Source organism: Tetrao urogallus, assembly GCF_951394365.1.
Source record: "Tetrao urogallus genome assembly, chromosome: 1".
Classification (NCBI taxonomy): Eukaryota; Metazoa; Chordata; class Aves; order Galliformes; family Phasianidae; genus Tetrao; species Tetrao urogallus.
The window spans coordinates 89,797,138-89,819,533 of NC_136813.1; the positions used below are offsets into that span (position 1 = coordinate 89,797,138).

At 36.9% G+C, this 22,396-nt stretch overlaps 1 protein-coding gene across 3 annotated transcripts in view; it reads right to left on the bottom strand.

The window, feature by feature from the left end:
- The window catches only part of ITSN1 (intersectin 1), a gene marked incomplete at both ends in the record, with an annotated part of 89,229 nt that extends 67,993 nt beyond the window's left edge, over nt 1-21,236 (bottom strand). For all 3 annotated transcript variants that reach the window (XM_079549705.1, XM_079549704.1, XM_079549706.1), the window contains 8 exons: nt 1,720-1,783; nt 2,441-2,541; nt 4,522-4,615; nt 5,234-5,413; nt 6,829-6,989; nt 13,934-13,997; nt 16,639-16,731; nt 21,209-21,236. In XM_079549705.1, coding sequence (XP_079405831.1) covers nt 1,720-1,783; nt 2,441-2,541; nt 4,522-4,615; nt 5,234-5,413; nt 6,829-6,989; nt 13,934-13,997; nt 16,639-16,731; nt 21,209-21,236 — 785 coding nt within the window. The remainder of the gene's footprint in view (nt 1-1,719; nt 1,784-2,440; nt 2,542-4,521; nt 4,616-5,233; nt 5,414-6,828; nt 6,990-13,933; nt 13,998-16,638; nt 16,732-21,208) is intronic.
- Between the last annotated feature and the right edge of the window lie 1,160 nt (nt 21,237-22,396).

The window sequence follows — 22,396 nt, forward strand, 5'->3', positions numbered from 1 at the left end:
ATCTGCATTAAAATCAAAACCATTAACACTGTAACCTCGAAAAGCACAAAAACATTTTATCATTACGCACACGCAAGAAAAAATGGATGGCCTAAATCCAGTGCTTCAACAGATTCATGAAATCTCCAACACCACCTTCATATGAAGATTTTTGACAAAATTTAAGAGTCTAAACATCAGCTTCTTTTTTATGCCTGTGACTCTAACCAGAACTGGAAAATCCCCCATGATGCTGTGAAAAATCTAAGGTGAGCAATTGATATATTTTTTTAATGTCTTAAGGTACAGGACTTTGGTCATGGAATTCAAATTTGGAAAGTTATCATAGCCTCCTCTGATCTATGCTTATTAGTGGTAATCAGACTAGGGCACAAGAGAACAGAATGAAAATTTAGCATGTAAGGATATAAATTTGACAGACTAATAGTTTGAGTCCACATCCTTGTCCCCCCCAAAACTGAAACAGCAGCTTCAGAACAGCTGCATTCTGCACATCAGTACTTTACCTTGTGTGCCTATGAGACAGCAAATCAACTCCCAAAACAAATTGAAGCCAACCTCAATACAGACTGAAAACTCTTGCCCCAGGGAGCAGTAACAGTGGTTTCGGTGACAGAATAAATTCAGGAAAGACAGCAATACATAGGCCAGAAAAAGCTGTAAAGTCTATTCCTTATCTCAATAGAGCAGGCAATTTTGAATGTCAAAAATTACTGCTACAATATGTTTAGAACTTCTGGATTCCCCATGCAACCAACTCAAGCACTGGCAACAAGTACAGAACCTCCTGGCTAACCAGGACGATTGGGTTGCTATTTTTTCCTCATAGTAGCCTTGTTAGGAAACAAAGAAGAGGGTGCTTTTTAAAGATATAACGAAAACATCAGTGCTTAGAAAATAAAGCTACAGTACTGTGACATTACATTACAGTTACAACAGAGTTGACATCCTCACACAACAGAAGTCAGATGGATTATTTTGTTGACGGTGTTTTTTGAGGAAAGACTGACAATTAAAGAGATCAACTAGAAACAACTTGTAGAGGGAAACTGGAAGTTAAAATCAGTATGAAAGTTATTTGAGAAATCACCACAGATAACCATAAATCAAGTGCTACTAATTAATAAAGTAGAAACATTACACATTACATAGAGCAGACTTCCAAAGTGCGAAGGCAAAAAGAGACTAATCCATGTGATAGTAAAACCACAACAAATTTGGCAAATGAGAACTTGAAAGGAAAAGAGAATCCAAAACAAACCCTCCTAAAATCCACAATGATAAGTAATCCCACATCTTTGCAAATAAGGCCCTAGAAACTCACATAAAAGGCAGAGAAGCCTCCAAAAAAGTATGGTTCTAGGTTAAGCTTTCTTTTGTACTAGCTGTGCAAACCTGTAACTTTCAGTGATGCTGTACCACATATGGCTGAGGATGTATAAGACAGGAATCTAAGCATTTGGTCTACCTGGAGTCCCCATAACTGAAATCCAACATACAAAGCATCTGTGTGAATAGTGCAAAATACACTCTTTTTTGGTTAGGAGGAATAATCTAACATAGGCAAAGCAGCGCAGGTTTTGTTTTATAAAGTTACAAACTAAAAAGAGAAGAATATAATGATAGAGAGAGTTTGAAAATGGGGGAAAACAATACAGGAGAGGACAGAGGTTTAAGTACAATTTGCAGTTTGGTAGAAATTGTTAGATTTATCTTTACCATATCGTAGCCAGCTGAGCCTGGGGTAAACTTGACTGCATAAGAATAGTTCTTGCTTGCGGACCTAACAAATTAACACAAGGGTTAATAAACAAATAAGCAATTTTCTCCTTTTCTTGTTTTACCAAGAAGTTAATGCACAAGCAGAAGTTAGATTTGAACAGGTAATACCAAAGTGATGTTACCAGAATGAACAGGCTTACACATACTACTATTCCCACGTCCCTCAAGAAGAAAGTATTTAAAAATGCATAACGCTTCCTTCATAACACTCAGTCAGACAAAAAAAAAAAAACAAGAAAAACCAACAACAACAACCAAACACCTCTTTGCCACAAAAGATGTTCACAGAACTAGTAAATCTAAGTCAGTGCATCGCTCAATTTTACTTCTGAAACTGGGTAGGAACCCCTACCAGCAGATACATCAAACACTGGAAATGGCTGCACAAAGTTTGCACAGAAGTTTGCACAAAGCCCACTATATCTTTATTTCCCAGTGCCAACTTATTTTTACAGAAAATTCAGGAAAGAAAGTAAAAAAAGGATCCCAACTATAATGAGCACTTGCTCCCAAGCACCGTTGAGCAGCTGGAAAATTTTAGCTGAAAAATATTGATGGTAATAACATAGAGATGAAAGTTTCTTTACTATCTGAACAGCATTTAGCATGCTGTTACAATTGTCTCCAAAAAAGGAGACAACATTAACTGTTTCAATACCTGTTAAGTGTCCACTCATTGTTTTATCGTGGCTATTGAACAACTGTCTGTATTTCAGTCTTGATGACTGAGGTACTGCCCACTCTGCCACAGGAGGCACACTAGAATGAGAAAATGGATAGGGAAGAGAGGAAAAATATTTTATTACATTTAATTGCATGAAGTGACAAATACAAGAGGATGAAGTGCTGCGAAGAGGTCAAGTTTCATGCCTGTATTGCTTGTTTTCACAAACATCCCTTTCTATTCCTGAAACTACAAAAGTTTTGACTTCTTGTTTGAAAACACTGTCATGACTCAGTGTCTTAGATGTTTTTTAGAAAAGATAAATGACAGGCCTAAGATCTTTACTTTTTTCTTTACTAGAAGAGAAGTTCAGTGACCTCAACAGTTTAGAGCAGCTAAAAAATTTAACTGAAACGTATGATAAGAAATGCTTTACCACAGTCAGTGGAAGTAATATCTCATTTTACCCTGTCTTTAACTACTTGTCTTAGCCAAATAATACATAAGCTGATTAAGGAAAACAAATGTGCAATCTACTAAAAACATTAAAAAGTGTGAAAGAAATACACTTTAAAGCAATCAGAATTTTTCTTTACAGAACTCAACATACAAATGCAATACTTCTAATTCAGCTGCATAGTAGGCTGAGTGCTGTTATTTGTAGCTATAATTTCCCATGCTTTAAGGCTGACAAGTCTTCCTACTGCAAACCAATACGTGTAGTTTTTCTGGTTTTAGGCACATTAAAACTTTTCCCTTTTTTGTTAAAGTTAAAAAAAATAATAATAAAAAAAAATAGTGGATTATATTATATGTCTGAAAGCATACCAAATTACAAAGAAAAACTGAAGCAAACCCACTGAATCCCTTTCCCCTGGTCCAATGAGTAAGACCTTTCAAAATTGAGCTGAGGATTACATGAACAAGCTACTAATTGACTTCATATCCTATTTTTACATGACAAGAGCCCAAAATGCTAATACCTCTATTTCTACTCCTCCAGAAGTTTTAATATTCTCTTTCCTGAGAGCAAAACAAGAAGAAGCTGCTTTTTTTCTTAAATAATGAAAATAAAAATTGAAACTTCATATAAAAAATGCATACATTTATCCATGTGAATTCCTCTCTCACCAGCTTTGCTAGATGTGGAGTTTCTACACACAGTAAGTCTACTTTTGTTTTATGCATGCATGTAACTCGATCTGTGATGTAATGTTACTGTACCGTTAAAAACCCAAACTTTCCTTCATGGATACTCCAATGGTAGTAAAAGAAATGCTGAAGGAAAAAAGAGTGGTCTTACATATGCCAAATCCCACGTATGCCAAGAGTTTACTGATGGTAGGCTAATAAAAGCACCATAAGAAGAATCTTGAAATTCACCATTCTCCAAATCAAAACTAAATCACAGCTAGAAAAAAGCCACCTCTTCAACTTCTAATTCCAATTTAATGGATTTAACTCTTCCAATAATGAATATTTTGGCAAAATTACCATCTTAACTCTTCTGAAGAAACTGAAGAAATTCCACATTATTAGATACATTTTCTACAGATGACAATAAAATATATTTTGCCTAACCATACTTTCTTCTAGGCCTTGAAATACATTTAAAGTTCTTCAGGTGATTTTTAACGAGGAGCTCTTGAGTACATATAACAAATAGTGAAGTTCATTTAAAATATAAGAAATATTGAATATATTTCTTCTAAAAAGCAATCCTATACTTGCTAATTTTAAAGAATTTTACTTATTTTTCCATGCTAAAATGAGGAGTGCAGTAGTGAACAGTGCAAAGTATGCTTACAGAATCAAATGCTTTTCTAAAAACTAAGTTTTCAAGAGCTTGCAAATAGTATCAACACATACTGTAACAGCTTATTACATTTTAATGGTTCAGTACTCACGCAGCATTCTTTGAAAAACCACAGCATGCTACAAAATCCTGAAGTAGTATCTCAACGGGAATCAATTTCTACAAGTATCTTTTTTCAGAGAATAGTTTTGTTAAAGAGAAACAGTTCTTTTAACTATGAGGAAAAAGACACACATCCACTCACTCTACATCAACTTACCTAGCCACGTCAAACGATTGTGCCTTTTGCAGTTTTGTGTTCAGCTGTGATCCTGGACCAGATCTACTAAAGGAAGAACTCTTTGGCAATGTGGCTGTAAAATAAGGCATCACCCCTATTTAGTACAAGCTTTTTAAAGTGTGTAATTTCAATGACATTCCTTTAGTTCCTAATGTCAAAAAAAAAAAGCATTATGGTTCTTTTGATAGTGCGACTTTAAAAATACTAAGAGAAATAAACAGTGTCTAACAGAATAGTGAAAACACATAGGTGCTTTTCTCATGTTTTCTCACATTTGTATTTTTATGTATACACTCTCGATAACAAATTATATTAGAATTAATGATAGAACTTATATGTATTTCACTACTTTAAAATACCAAGAAAGAGCAGTACTTCAACAGTTACAAATAGGGAGCAGAGGTCCGATTTCTAGTCAACAGCTTACAGGCAAACTTGATTTATCACACCATTGCTCAATGTGACTGACTGCTACAGCACTCCATGTCCCACATGCCTTGTTTTTAACTTTCATACATGTCTGCTAAACAATTACATTGGGCTAAATCAAATTACAGTCCTTAACCCAAATCATTCTTTAAAGTAAGTTAGAATGGCTAATTTCATGTATGTTTTCCCCTGGATTTAAAGAAAATGGCAAAACGATTTGTTAAAAGCAAGATTGTACACAGAGGTTCAGTATGTAGCATACCAGGATGAGCAAAAGCAGGCAGAGGCTGTATAACAGCAGGAGCTCCATTAGCCAGGGGAGGCACTGCTGCTGCAGGAACAGAAGATACTAATGGCGGAGACATTCCTACTACTGGAATAGATGCCATTGGCACTGGGGCAACAGTTGTAAGAGATGGCATGCTGGCAATGCCCCCAATACCTATGGGGGAGAAAAGGAGACATTTTTTTTCTAATTTGGAGACTCCCAACGTGGTATAAAAATTTAATGTCAGCCTGCACTCCAGGAAGTAAACACAGGATTAAACAGTGAATTGAAATGGAAACTTTCACACACTCTTACAATCCGCTGCACCATTAGCATGGCAGGGGAACATAAAACAATGTAGAGGGAACAAAATACCATTTTATAATGTAAGCATTTAAGATCACACTGAATGTAACACTGACAAAAGAAATTAATTAGCATTTGCTGAAAAAAACAACTGTTTGCCTTGAACTAAAGGAAGAGTAATACTGTCAGGTTCCAGTGAATAATGAACCCAAAGTCCACATTTAGCCACAGCAGAAAGGAACAAGCTCTGGGATAACTGCTTGCAGACTATTGTGAAGATGAAACACTGCAAAGCTAATCAGATAAAGCATAGTAATGAGGTATTTTAGGTGTAAGCACAGCTGTATGGATAACAAGGAGGTTAAGGAGGTCCAGTCATGCCAATGGGAAGAATGAGTATGCATGCAAGCAGCTGAGTTTATAGTAAATAACAAAAAAGAAAATCATGGATTTTGCTGGATTTCTTGGAGAGCTGATTTTATTACACCTTTTCTTACTTAGAGCAGCATTTGTTTTGTTCAATTTCACTTATTTCTTAGTCAGTAATCAAAACTGTAAAATTATGGAAGTGATAACTTAGCAAATAGGACTTTTCTTAATGCTAGTAATTCTCAGGCATCCTTCAACTACAGTCACAGCAATGACTGAATCACAAAGATAAAGAACCTCTAATTATGGCAAAATATCAAGGTATAAAACATGAGGTTCAGCTTCATTTAGATATTTTCAACACAGAACTGCAGAATCACTTCTGTGATTGGAAAAGACCTTCAAGACCATCAAGTCCAACCCTCAGCTGAACCTACAAAATCCCATCTCTAAACCACATCCCTTAGTGCCACATCCATAGTTTCTAGAATACAACCAGAGATGGGGACTCCTGGGCAGCCTGTTCCAGTGTTTGACCATCCTCTTTAGAAAGAAATTCTGACATCCAATCTAAGCCTCCCCTGATAAAACTTGCGATTATTTTCTCCTGTGATATCACTTGTCACCTGAGAAAAGAGATTAACATCTTCTCACTGCCACCTCCTTTCAGGTAGTTCCATTTGGAACATACAGGGAGCGGTCAAAGATCTGAAGCAAACAGGACCTCAACTTATTTTATACAGCATAGTTGGGTGTTCAAAGTTCACTGACATTTTTCTTTTAGCATGTGCATGCAAGTGAAAGCATTTGTTTTTGAGTCCAAGCATTGTTGTTTCAGACACTGCAAAATGAAAATCAAATTATAGTTAGGTTGCTACAATACAAGCTAACTAGATAGACAACAAAGAGCTTACCAAACCCTGGTGCACCAGACAGAGCAATAGGTGGCTGCTTCATGACAGGAGGCAGCGCAGATGGGAGTTGATAGCCTTGCAGTTTTAATTTGATAAGTTTCATAGCTATTGAAAACTCCAGCTGATCCATCCTTCCATCATTGTTCATGTCAGCTAAAGCCCTATAAAATACACAGTTTTCACAGTTAGATTCTTAAATTATGATCTTCGGGACTGACCTAGAATCATGCACACACAGACCTGTATATTCAAGACTAATTAAAATTCACTCAAAAATAATCATTTCTTAATGCTAGTAATTCTCAGGTATCCATCAACTACAGTCACAGCAATGACTGAATCACAAAGATAAAGAACCTCTAATTATGGCAAAATATCAAGGTAATATCATGGTAATATCAAGGTATAAAACATGAGGAACAGCTGGCACCAGTCAGCAGACAGAGGGAGCACGGCTCCTTTTCCTGGCTCAAGATCCAATGCCAATCCTTCAGGTGGAATGAGATGGCCATGCCATCCACAATCCTTCTGCCACCACTGCGGCCTCTCTGGCCCCAGGCGTGCATCCACTGTGTGCAGATACAGCGAGCAATCAGCTGGAGGAAGGTCCTAGCTCTACATACACGGGCACACACACACATTCTGTTTCTCTTCTGCCAACAGCCCCCCCCCGTGCCTCACCCCATGTACCATGGCTATGACGAATGGCAGCAGATTCAGAGGTTCAGCTATAAATCATGCACACACACAGACCTGTATACTCAAGACTAATTAAAATTCACTCAAAAATAATCATGCCAGGGTAAAAACAGTTATCAAACAAGACATTGTTTAAACCAAGAGCTTCTTGATTTCTTTCTTGGATTGATTACTGAGTAGTTTTAAAGCTACTTTTGAACTCCTGGAGGAATTACAACAAAGCAAATGGAGAGAAAGGATTAATGTAGCTGTACAAAAACTTCTCAAAATCACACAAAACTAAATGGCACTACAAACAGAACCACAGACAATCATACGACTGAGTCTGCACATTAGTACTTCAGCTAAACTTACAACAAAATGTTCTTTGAATTTGTGCATTTTACTAAGCACCATTATGTGTACAAACAGTTTTCCATATAAAAGACAGTACAAAAGATAAAACATAGAGACTAGGTCTTGTGTAGGCTTTCATTCAGCGCAGTCCGACTTAAACTGTCTTGTTTTGTGTTTTCATTCCATGGTTAAGAAAACAGAGCTCAGCATGGAATGGGAGTGAGGGGAGGGGGAGAAGAAGGAAGAATGTGAGCTCCTGCAGTTGCAAACAAAAAAAACACCAAGAAAACACAGTAAATGCATATTAATGATGTAATCAGATGTAAGCTTAAATTTTCAAATTATGCGAATTTTTTGCACTTATTTGAAGAATGAAGTACACATTTTAAGTTCACACATACATTTACAAGTCATGGATGCAAAGGACCTGGGCAGCTTAGCTTAACAAAAATTTTTATCTCTAGATCAAATCTCCATCAACAAAAGTTTTCATACATGTATGTCAAAAGTTATTAAAACAGTACTGCAATAAACTGACAGTTATTTATAATTGATATTTAAACAAGTAGGTAGTCTGGTAAACACAGTGGCATAGCATTTGAAGTAATGAAAACCCTCCCAGTCCATGTCAAAAAGAAAAGAAACCTAGGATCTCAGCAGATCAACCACACATCTTAAGTGTTTACCCTGGTTTAGAGCGCCAGTAGCACTTTGTGAAAACCAGATAAACTAATACTTTCAAGACATTTTCACCATTGTAGCAACCTTCTGACCATAGTGGAGTAAAATAAAGTTAAACTACCAAGAATCTGCCAGCATTATTTAAAGAAGAAAGTCTTAAGAGTGAACTGAAAGAGATGGTGGGACTTACAGTCACAAAGAGAAGTGTGCATTACACCACTCCCTCTAAAATACTGAATTAATACATACATTCCATTCAAGAACAAGTTTTGGCTGTGCGAATATCTAAATGTTGTCTTCTGAAGCTCTGTATCACAGTGAAGTTTAATTTACATATCAAAGCTGTCTGCTTTACAGTAACTTCAAACTTTGCTTTAATTCCACTTAGCTTTTGAAAGCCCAAATTTGTAGTCAAAATTGGTTCTGGGATCCACACAGCATAATGCAATTTGGATTCAAGTTTCACAGCTTAGTATGTGATTCATTTCACTAATATTCAGTTAAAAGTAGCTTATTGCAGTAGTCAGACTTCATGTCTAGTAGTCCAACCAGCAAAAGGAAAAGACAAAACTATCATGGCAAAACTGGACCAAGAGATGTACAGCTTTGGAATGAGTATCTGTTCCTTGCAGAGCACCATGCTCTGAAGTTTCAGCGTCTGACCACACCTCCACAAAGAGCAAATAAAATATTGGTACCACCTGAAGCAATGGGCTGGCTAAAGTAAAAGAGAAATGTAATACTTTCGTTTTCATGCAACTTGCAGAAATAAGTGAGAGAACCCTAGTGAAGGCAGAGGAAGCCTCTCTCCTAGGAGTGGCAAGGTTAGACTGCAGTAATAGTAAATAATAAATGCGACCATCACTCGGGCTTATAACGAACAGGATTTCTCAGGATATTTTAATTTGCTTCCTCACATACATTTTTCTTTTCAGACCCAAAGAAGTTCATATACATTCGTTACCACCTATGAACAGTGATGTCAGATTTCTAAAAGTCTCACTTGGGAGAAAAATATACCGCAAGTCTTACAAGCCTGAAATATTCACAGGTGAAGAAGAAAAAAGTTACGTGGAGAGTGAGAATGTCAGAAACTTAATTGCTAAATTTATTTTCTGAGGTGCTCTCTTCTGTGGGTTTTGTATTAGAAATTAAACCAACATACAGTAAACAAACAGGGTAAAATAACTTCATTAGAAAATAAAGTGTTTAAAAAAAACAATGGAAGCTAGGAGAAGACAATTAGTTTCATTTAATTGATGCTTACAAGCAGACAAAACACATTTCTGAAGGCAACTAAAGAAAACACAGAAATATCAGTAGGGAAAAGGTGCGTTTTTTTAATGAAAGTTTAGTTCAGTGATTGCTTAGTCATTTTCCTGTCGAATGCCTAGTGGAAAAGGGAGAACAAAAGCAGGTTTATATAGGTAGAAGACAGGCAGATGTTCATACAATGTCAGAGAGAGTCTGGAGAAACCTATTCTAGCAGATTTTTGACTGCACTCCAATTAGCCAGTAGTCTTCCCAAAGGAGACACCTTCCTCAACACATGGAGGAGTCAGCCAGCTCCACTAGGACCAACTAGCACTGACAACTCAAACTAATAGTTTCAACGTTCCTTACATCTCTGCATTTAAGCAAAGATTTATTTATAATTTTCTTATTTTTTCAACTTAAGTGCCTTCTACAAACATGCAAACAAATCAAAAACTGATTTATACAAGTGAAGGCCTTTCATCACTGAAGCAAAGGTATGGTGAAATACAAGGCCATGAAAATGCATAAGAGTAATAAGTTCTACTGTAGGCAACCTCGATTCTATAGACACTACCTATTGTAAGAACACGTAAGCCCTTGCATTCAACGTGAGAAAACATTAACTGACCAGTATTAAAAAACTTTAACATGCACCAGTCTTACTGCTGGTTCAGCTCACTTACTCTGCATCAATGACTTTGTTAGTTAATTGAAGACTATGAATTTCAGTGGATAAAAAAATAAAGTATATGCTACAAAATTTATACCAGTTCTTACAGCTTGTTAACAAAATCTGCTTTTTTCTGGCAAAATCTTTAGTGAATACACAGGACAAAGTTCCATTTCTAATGATTGAATCTAGTTGTCCTACCGTTAGATTACAGTGCTACTTTTGAATAAACATCACCTTCAAGGCAGCAAGTGGCTGACAGTAAACACTACCTAATTACACTGTTCTGCTTATAATGAAATTTGGAAGAATGTAATGCCCTTAAATTTGTTTCACTTAACGTCTGACCGGAAACCTGTGGAGAGCAGTAAATGGATTAAACATTGACTAAATATTGATTGCATTTCATATACATGCCTGTGATAAAAACTACAGCGGGCTTCATCACCACGCTTGATTTCAGGTGCTGATCAGATTCTTTCCCTACAGATCTCTCCCTGCTTTTTTCCCTTCTGTTCTGCAGAACGCAGAAACAACTTGATTATTTCTGCATCTATAAAAGGCAGAAACTAAGCGCGCACTCATTTTTTTTTTCTTTCAAATGTGCTTATTATTAGGCTACAAAATATCTATCTCCATGAAATTAAGTTGTGAACTTGAACTTGTGAAAGAAGCCTATGTCTGGGAAAAGTAGTGTCAACCAGTAGCTTTAGTTTGTCCCAAATAAAACAAATAACTTCAAATGGATGAAAGCAGCTGGCATTGATTATTTTCCTTCCCATTTAATTCAAGAGAGACAGGCTACACAGAAAATGCTTTTAAAGGCCACCACTCAGGAGAGCTTTAGAAGAAAGCCAGATTATAACCTACTTAAAAACAGCTATCTTTCAAGCCATTGCGCTCTTGATTCAAAGCTTACTTAGAGACTTCTTAGTACATTACCAGCTTGGCATACTACAAAGTTTATAAAGGACAGACTAGAACCATACTTGACAGACCATAATAATTCCATTAATTTGCTATACTGAGGACCCAGATTAAAATTAAAAGAAGATACACTCTTTGGAGGTGCATCTCAGAAAGCAGTTCCACCAACTGCAGAATATCCTCAAAGCAGCCCCTGAAGAAGACATTTAACTGATGCTTCAGCTAGCTGGTGTTTCTTGAAGTGTTTTTCCATGATAGAAAAATGGCAGTTTTATTTAAAATTAAAACATAAGATAGCTACTGTCATTACACTGCTCACTAAAACAAAACTCTCTCTCAAGAGATAATATGTTTGGAAATTCACAGAGGGCTTGTTTTTTCTGCAGAAAGCTGGCCAGTCACTCATTAGGCCAATCCCCTTTGCAATTCCTTTCCCAGTTGTGTTTTTCTATATAGGAACTTCCACAGCCAACAAAACAGACAAAACTTTCTATTAGCATAGGCTTATTTACACATAGATACGATTCTATTATCTGCCACACACATATCAGATAGATAAGATTCCTTTACAAAACAAATACTACGCTCTTGTCTGCATCTGTTACTGATGTAATAAGCTGTATTCAAGTAAGTACAATCATTAAAAATAAGAAAATGCTTGCAACACTCAATATGCATACAATTCCACATTTCTAGGATCAGAAAAGTAATTTGAAGATTTGTATAAGTTGCTCAAATTCAGAACAGTAGCCTTAGGATACTGCTATTAACTTCTAGATTCACAAAGCAAGTGTGCCACTTCCAAGTCTTAACTCTGGGAGTTAAAGCAAACAATGATCCACATTTTTCAGTGTGGTCTGGAACACACAGTGACATCCTTCGGCGACTGAAATGGACTTCGTGTCACTAAACAGTCTGACTGCTATTGTTTCTGTGGGACAGTATTAATACATGGGAGGTTACAAGAATTCACCGATTCATCAAAAGAGTTAAATAATTCAAGTGGTGGGAAAATAAGGATTTTCTTTTATTTTTATTTTTTCTTTTTCTCTTTTTATTTTTCTTTACTTTTTCTTTTTTTAAGGATTCTTATTTTTATAACCACTATGAAAACACTGTCTTACTTGGTTACTCTAATTCCAACTGAGAATGCATACAAGTGATCTAGATTTTCACTTGGGTAATTACTTCTCTTAATTCAGAGATAATTGAAAAAAAGAAGAGACGGTGAAAAGGACAGATATGTACATTGTTTTGTATGACTTACAAAGGCAGCATGAATAAGTTTTAGTTCAGCTTTATTTAAAAATTGTGCAAGTTCAGGTCTTGTCTCTATGACAACTACAGAACTAGTGGAATGATTCTCTCCCTCTCAAGAGACTGAAAAACTGAATAATTCAGAGAGGAAGAGATTTTTAAGTCAGACTATTTACAACTGTTTAGTTTTGTTAACACCTATTTAAAGCTCATGCCTATGGAATGATTTTGGAGAAAGGCTTTTTTGTTTAAGACAAAACTTCTTTTGCTTTTTAATTAAGAGGCAAGAGAAGTTCCACAGGGACATTTGAACTTCCACTGAGTCTCCCTGCAACTAAGGTAACCAGATCAGATTTGATATTTGTAAGACAAAAGTAATTCTAAACCAAAATAAACTATTTATTTAAAACCCATGTAAACTCAGCCCTTCTTTAAGGCATGCATATTTCCAAAGCAAATGTTTTTCTTGAATGAAAATAACATTCCTTCTCCATTCTGTGTAGGATTCTGCTTTTAGAAGCCCTTATTACAACAAAAAGTTTTTGTAAGTGCAAAATACCACTCTCTCTTTTCAACAGATAACATCAGAGAAAAAGTTAACACATTTGCCAAAAGTTGCTCTTGTAGCTTTTTCCAATCAATAAAGTTCCTGCAGTAACACAACTAATGAAAATTATAATGAACAGCCTATGTAAGTTAGCATTCCTGAATCCAGAAGGTTCATGTAATTTGGAGAGGAAATTCTCCAGCACGAAGAACTGGGAGATTGTAGAAATGTGTGTGATGCATAATACACAGCAATGCACATTTTAAGGTATTTAAGTTCACCAAGAAATAGTAAAAAAGTCAAGATTTCAAACTGTATTTCTAATTATAACAGAAATAGTCTACTGCCAATCTTAATTTAGTAACAAATTTTGTTGGTGTTACATAGGTTGTCCAGTAAAAAATACTTTTACTACTACTTACTATGCTTAATAATTCTGTTAGTGAAGTTTTAACAGAGCAGAAAGCATTTAGTGGTTTGAAATGAAGCTTCCAAATCACTAACTTCAGAAACGCCATTTTTAGGATGGCTACTTACAATAGCTGAAAAAGTAACTTAAAAACTCATGCTAAATTATACTAGAAAGCATATTTGCACTGTAGACTTCAGGAAGCACACACAACAAAACGGGTGATTTTAAATGCCAGCATATAGAATATTATTAGTGTCCAAGTCTGTACTAATTAGCTTCACACTGACAACTACAATGTTCCCCCACTGCATATACTTACCATATCTGTGCTAACACCGGCTGAGGTAACCCAGACTGAAAAAAAAAGTTTCTAGCTTGATCACCTATAAAATAAACAGGATATCATTTCAGAAAATGCTAAAAATACATATAAGAGTAAGGAGGAAATTATGAATCAAAATATCTAAATCAGAAGCAACAGTAAAGCCATAAATACTTAATGCTACGCATACACAACAGAACAAGAGATTTTAATTGGGTTTGTCACTTGAGAACCTACAAGATATTTGCAGCAAGCGTGTGCTGTTTCACTCTGCAATAGTCAGCACCTGAAGACAATTGGACATAAACATTCAGGAAAACGGGAAACTCACAGTCCCTAATCTGTGTCAGTGGCTCTCTTTGAGCAACATACTCTTTGTGAGAACAAAAAAAAAAAGTTTCTTCCCAAGAAGGTTTATACCAATACAAACTTCCTGATTTTTTGTTAGTACTGTGCCAGTCAGCTGGCACTAACTGAAGTGGTCTTCATCCTGATGTGAGTCTGATAAGCAACCTTTAACGAAAGTAATAGTGCATTTCATTTTTCCAAGTATGAATTAAAAGTAAGGACAGAAAAACAATTACAAAAAAATCGGGCACTTGGAAATGTTGTGACCTGTAAAGGAGATTTGTAAACAAACTAGAAATAGCACTAAATATCAGAAGAAGTCAATAAAACCGGTACTAACTTGCACACTGAACTGTAACAGATTTTTATATCAAGTCTGTCACATAACAGAACAGAAACAATAAAACTGGAGGTATGCACTAGTGTGATGTGTGATACTGATTTGATACTCTGGAAATTTGTTTGATGGATTAGACAGCAAAAAAAGGTAACACATTGATATGCCTCACACTTCCATTGAGTGTAAGAGTTTAGATAGGACTGAAGATATTTTAATGTAGTAAAACAAAACAAAAATAGCAGACATCACAGTGCCTTTAAAGCCCAAACAATCAGTGGGTTTTAACGAAAAATTAGTGGGAACTGTGCAGCCTTTACTTCAGTCTTGCTTGCCACAATTTATACCAACTTTCGCCATTTAGACTTTTTTAAGAGGTCATCCACACCAATTTCACTACTTTATGCACAGTTTCTGAATCAGACTTCAGTCAAATTGACAAATTTTTTGAATAGACTTCTTATTCTCTCGGTATGTTAGTGTAACAGGTTGTTCCCGGGCAGAAATTAAGACCCACGCCATCATTCAGTCATTTCCCTCCACAAAACAAGATGAGAGGAAATAGGAAAAGTGTGAAAACTTGGGAAGCTTGTTGGTCAAGATACAGATAACTGAAACATGGAAAAAAAAATACAAGCAGTACACAGGTAAAAACTCTCACCACCTCAAACAGGCAACCAGTGCCCAGCCTGTTTCTGAGCAACAGCTACTTTGGAAGACAACTGAACCCTTATAAACTATTTTTTTGTCATTTTTGTTGAGCATGCCAATACAGCATATGTTTCTGGTTGGTTTAGGACAACTGACTTGGCAGTGTCCCCTCACAACTTATTATCCACCCCCAGCCTACTTACTGCAGGGGGCAGTATGAGAAACAAAGCCTTGAGGCCATGTAAGTGCTGGTCAGCAATAGCCGAAACGAACGGTGTTATTAATGCTGCTGTAGTCACAAATGCAAAACATAGCACCATATGGGCTGCCATGAAGAAGTTTAATTCCATCTCAGCCAGACTCGGGACAGTGAGTTACTTCATTAAGGACATTAGAAACACTATAAATATTACTGTGTATTGAGGTGATTCCACATCCTGAATTATTATTACACTAGCAGCTGTCTCTACACAACAGAACTGCATTATAAAGCCAGTTACAAACAATTTTAATTGTACTTAAAAATCAAGTGGCATAAACCAGTAGTGTGTGTATATAGTAAGCCAATGGCTTACTGGGGTGCATTAAAAAGAGCGTGGCCAGCAGGTCAAAGGAGGTGATCCTCCCCCTCTACTCTGCCCTGGTAAGACCTCACCTAGAGTACTGCGTCCAGTTCTGGGCTCCCCAGTACAAAAAAGACAGGGATCTCTTGGAAAGAGTCCAGCGGAGGGCCACGAAGATGGTGAAGGGCCTGGAGCATCTCCCCTATGAGGAAAGGCTGAGTGAACTGGGTCTGTTCAGCCTTGAGAAAAGGAGACTGAGAGGGGACCTGATCCAGGTCTATAAATATCTAAGGTGTGGGGGGCAGAATGGCGAGGCCGGACTCTTTTCAGTGGTGAGTGGAAACAGGACAAGGGGAAATGGCCAGAAACTGGAGCATAGGAAGTTCCGCACAAACATGCGCAAGAACTTCTTTATAGTGAGGGTGACGGAGCACTGGAACAGGCTGCCCAGGGAGGTGGTGGAGTCTCCTTCTCTGGAGATGTTCAAGACCTGCCTGGATGCTACCTGTGCGACCTGCTGTAGGGAACCTGCTTTGGCAGGGGGGTTGGACTCGATGATCTCAGGAGGTCCCTTCCAACCCCTACAGTTCTGTGATTCTATGATTCTGTGATATAGTATAGTGTCAGAAATGGTGGAGTCAACAGTGAGACATACAAATAACAAAGTGATGCAAAGTGAACAAGAGATGTTCAATTTTCTAAATTCTTACACCCTACTTTCTCCTAGGCAGCTCTGTACATACTTAAGCTCAATTACCTAAGATGCAATTAAATGAAATTAGAAGTGAAATCTCTTCCATTACCAGTGATAAATCCAGATGTTGGTTTCAGACTGTGGAACTGTTGATCATGTTTAGCTCTCTCCTCCACAGTAATAGCCCAGATATCCAGGTTGCCTAGTTGAAAAGAGACGCAGAAATATAATTAAAAAATATCGCCTAAAAAAACCTTCCCTATTTCTGAGTATATCATCCCATATTGGACTTATGAAAGCAACAGAGAAATACGCAGAAGCTATTCCTCCAAAGTCTCTAGCTGAAAGCTCTGTGAATTCTTAAACAGCTAGTTGGTACTTGTGATCATAGTAGAACTACATGTTAACAAACTACGATGACTGCTGAGCACTGATTCACTCATGTGGCTCAGGGGAATCTTAAGTCACAACTAGGCTACCTAAAGTGCAATCAAACTTTAAAATGGGCTGTTAAAAGACAACATCAGAGGATATAACACAGAAAAGTCACAAAACTAAATATTCAGCGGGCAAGGGGCCACCTGCCTCAAAGAGCACATACCACGCAACTCGAGTTCTTCTAACTGAAAAGGTATGTCAATTCATGAGATGTGTATTATGTAGTTCTGTACTCTTGTAAGGGGAGAACTCCACACCTGTCTAGGAGAAGTGTGATGCAACAAGACAGCTAACAATTTTCAGAGGCAACAACAGCACCATTTGAGAAACGCAGTTCAGGAATACACTCATCCTTCCTCTGAAACTGAGAAGTCTGAGTAATCAGATCATGTTATGCAGCCTAGATTCTTCACACCACGCTTGTGAGTTGGAAGCATTTAGTTTGCATTGAGATTACACCTTCTACAGGACTATGCTCCAACAACGTGTTCCTTAGTTCTACTTTCATTTTTTCAGCAGTTTCTCTCCTCTTCCAGACATTTCACTAATAATGTATTGCAGACTCATCTCAACAATTTGTAGACCAGTAACACATTGTGATTTCAACATCCTGAGAAGTATTTTATGCTGGTGCAACTTCCTGTAACTCCTACTGTATACACATGCAATGATCTGAAGGCATCTAAGTTAATGGAATTACTGTTTTGTGGGAATAAAGAGGAGAGTTAACATTCACTCTGTCTCAGCACTAAACTCTCAGAGATTCAATTTCAGGCAATAGGGCCCACAAATCTCTACAGCAAGGATTTCAAACTGCTTGCAGGGTGAGGCAGAAACAAACTCTGCAGATAAGAGGAACAGGAGGATTTCCTGCCTCCTAAATGTCTTCTAATTAAAAACTACTTTCATGTGGCAAAATGTACTTCGAGAGAAAACAAAATGGACAACTGGGAGAGAAACATCCTTTTAAATGTTAAGTTTCATTAATTACATAAAAACTACATTTTTGGTAACAAATTCTCATCTCTGCTTCAGATAATCTATGAATTTCTAGAAGAAGGCAGGTTGATAATAACTCATTCAAAGAAAGGACATCCATTTATTCAGGACTACTCCAAAGAAACAGAGGCACTGTAAGCAGCTTTCAGAGCTGTGCTGCCTGTATGAATTAAATTGGATTCTCCTTTGAATATGAATGTTCCAAAAGACAACAGTTAGTTTAAGCAATAATCTCCCCCCGCAAACTTCTGGCAGGAGAAAAAAAATGGTGCCAAGGCTTTATGACCAGTATACAGCCTAGGCCAACTAACAGCAGATGAGCATCTGCCTGTAATGGAAACATGACTGCTCTTGTCTGGCATAAGATCAGAAAGCTGGATGCAGTAGGATGCACGTGCAAAGAAAATTTCTTGAATATAGTTTGAATAAAAGAAAAATACCATGGCATTTGTAATGAGTCTCTGACTTGTTCTAGCCCAATTGAGGTGTACATGACTCCAGTATCCCTCTCCCCCACTGAAAATACCACAAAAAAGCAAAAAACAGCTCCTCCTATCAATTCCCAAAAGAAATAAACCCCAAACTAAAACTCTTTTGATCTGAGATAATAAAAAAAAATATTATTAACTATCTCAAAACAAAAATTAATGCTATTTTCTCTGGATTCCCTGAAACTAAAACAGATGACTGTATTTTCTTCTTCCCGATAGAGATTTGGTCAGTATTAAAACTGTAGATCTCCTCTGGGGGATATGAACATCTAAAGAGCTGAAGCTAAGTCAAACAAGTGTAATAGTCTCTTCAGGAGGGCTATGAATGTCATCAGAGATCATCTCCATCTTTTGCTATTTGAGGAAACAATAAGATCCACGGGAGAGCATGAAGGAGAATCTTTCCCAGCACTAAGACATCATTCATGGCTTCAGATCCTGGATGCCACTGTAGAAGTTGCGGTGCACTGCAATATATTTGAATGCAAAGGAAGCAGCCACCAAACCACAAAACTGACTCATCAGAAAGTTATCCTTGAAGGCAGCAGCAAGCGCTCTAAGCTTCTCTTCTTATAAAAGGCAATCATCACATCTGCAAAAGTGATGCAGTGCGCTCTCATACATGAAATGGACATTTTCTTCTCATGAACAAACAAACTGAAGGTTGAACACACCACATTCTTCCCAGCAATTATAAAAAGCCTATTATGCACATTCACTTCATTTAAATAGTCGTCCTTAAAATGAGCAGTGTTCTAGAACGTCCGTGAGTCACTCCAATTTAAATGGTGGGTGCTGTGCTCTTTCCGTTCTCATTCCCCAAGAAAACTGGAATATTCTTCAAAAAGAAAGAAGCGAAATAAAAACGAAACCAGAACTATTTATATTTGCATGGAGGTGAATACTAGAGATTATACATTCAGAGTAAAAGCTCTCCCCACATGGAGATTGCATAAATTTCACCTGCATCTTGAACAGTGACTGCAGGTAACAGTAAATGACAGATTCTTGAATAGGGGAATAATTCCCCCACAAGAATTGAAAATTTCTTTACAACCCCATTTGTTTCATCTCATAACAATCTTAGATTGTTCATGTAATTTTTCACAGAGTATATATGATGCTGCCTGGTAGATTTGGTTTAAGTACAAATATTGTAACAGGCATCTCTCACACCATGTTTGAAATTAAAGATACTCCAGAAACTACATTAGCCACATGCTTATTTTAAGCTACTTGCTGTAGAGCAGCCAGATTGGAAAAGCTGTATGAGAAGAAATGTAAATTCCTTCCTTCCTAAAGCCACATAGTACAGTTAACAAGATCCTGGACAACATATGCAAGATCAAATGGTAATACATAAAGTTGAAAAAAGAAAGCTGGTATCCATCTGCAATGCAATAAGAACTCTCTGAAGATGGTAGATTAAAATGCTTTGAAGACAAGAGTTTCTGTAAGAATGTTTGTGTTTAAATATGGGTGCATGCAAAGCACAGCCCTAACTATAAACACAAGGAAATATGAGTCCAAACCAGTAGATTCCATTCACATCATGACTGATCTCAGAGAGTGAAAATCAGGATAAAAGGAAGCTTTTCATACATTTCTATATAATCTAGAGGTGTATCCTACAGGACTTGATCAGTGAATTTATTTGATGAAAACTTTCAGTAGCCAGTTTTGCTCACAACTGAGTTCGTCTGGCACCAAACAAGATGTAATTCCAAAGGGATGGATAATCAAGGCAGTGAATGGCAGCTTCCTATTATATATTTGTTCTGGCTGTGCAATTGCAAAGATAAATTTCTTCTGATATGTTTTATGTGCTTTTTCACAGTGGCAGAGATTGCATCCAAACAACTGTCTCTCTCTAACATACTTTGAACAATGTGCTTTTTTTTTTTTACTGAAGTCTCTTACTGAAACTTTAACACTAGACAGAAATTTAGTTCCTAGCTATTTCACATCCCAAAAACTAGACATCCATTTATATATTTATAGATATAAACACATACATGCATTTTTGTTTATTTATGTATACTTGCATCCACATAAACATATACATACATATGAGAACCATATCTGCATTTTCAGAAAAAAAGTCCACAACAGATGCATCATTCAAGTGGAATCAAACAAGTTCCAATAGTTACTAGCATTTCATTTCCAATCCAAACACAGATTTTGGGACAATGTATGAAGTGATGGCATACAAAGGCATCTGCCATACACTTTAGCAATGAAAAAATCCAAGAGTCCTAAAACAAAAATCACATCTGTTTCTCAACCACCAACAGTGCTTGTGAAGCAAGAATTTGTCATGCTTAAGTAGCATTTTAGAATTTCCTCTGGGGGGAATAAATAAATAAATAAATAAATAAAAGACAGGCCTGAGCAGGGAAACTTAGGCAGATAAAACCAGGTACCTTCAGAATGTTGATAAGCACTGCTGTTAGTGGCTGAGTCACCTGGATCTGCCCTAGTTACAAACTGAAGACTGCAATGGAACAATGTGCAAAAAGGGAAATGGTGCAGCTTTTCTGCTTGACCCTCCCAAGATGCCTTTGCAGGATTTCAAGCATGTTTTCTAATGGGTCTGCAAAAACATTACAAGGCAGGTAAGGTAAGGTATCGTTTCAGAAAGATGCAAGACCAAAAAACACTTCAATACAGAACATATTTGGAAGACAACACATTCATGAAGAATTTTTGCATATAAGAATATATCAGAATACACTATGAACAACTTACCCCCAAAAGGTGTTGGAAACTGAGCCATGGTTCTTTCACTTTTTGCTTATTAATGGATGCCTGAAAATTTTAAAAGAAAAACACAGTCACAGTTACAGCATCTTCCATTTTCAGTGTATTAACTGTACCACCACAAAATCAATTAGTACAGGACAAACCAAGGCAATGAAGAAGCAGCATAAATGCTACTTGTAAGAACAGCTACTTATGTAAGATCTAAATGTTTAATTTCTTGCACTACCCTATACATCCATGAGTGTCTTAATAGGAGAAAATAGTTATGTTTCAGTTCTGTTCAAACAATGTCTTCAAAAATGATCTTCGTTTATAAATAATCAGCGATGCAGTAAAGAACAGAATTAAGTCAGCCACAACTGACAAGATCTCAGTGACGCTGTCCAATGCTGCATTACTTCACCAAGCATAACAGCTCCGCTCCTACTAAAGAGCAAAATTGGCTCTGGTTCCAACTGTTGAAATCATACAACGTTGGCAGAGATCTCTTTTTCACTCCTGACCAAAAAATCATGTAATGCACTGCCTTGCTGAAAGTTCCTTTGTTTAAACAAAATACATTAAGAAACAAAACTAGATGGCAAGACTCCTTTACCCCTCAATCACCTCACAAATTCAATAAGATGAATACAGTGCTAAAGCTGACATCGCAAGGAAAAACACTTTAGTTGGTGGGTGATACTCTTAACACTGCTTGCTTTTCAAATAAAAGCAGCCTAGAGTCCAGAAATTTAATCTTTAATGAAAAAAAAAAAAAAAAAAAGCACAGGGAAAACATTTTTCTTTCTCCACACAAAGACTGACATGAATTGCCTGAGCCGAGGGGACAATAGCTAGCCACGGAGCCACCAAACAATGCGAAAGCAGCCTCTTGTCCTACTAGATTCCACTCATGTTTTCCAGGCAACAGGAGAAAAGCAAAGGAAGCAGAATCAGAAGGAGAATTATTTAGACTGCTTGAGCAGCAGCAGAAATTTATCAATATCACTAAGAAAAGACATTAAAGAAAAGACTTGCACCAACAATTTCCTTTTGTCTCAATTTCTTGTTTGTTCCCCTCTCCCCAACCCCTTTCACACTTCCCACATATTCCTCTAGCTTCCAACTTGGGAACCTACTATACATACACTCCACAGATGTCACTGAAGAAATTAAAAAAAAGAAAAAACCAAT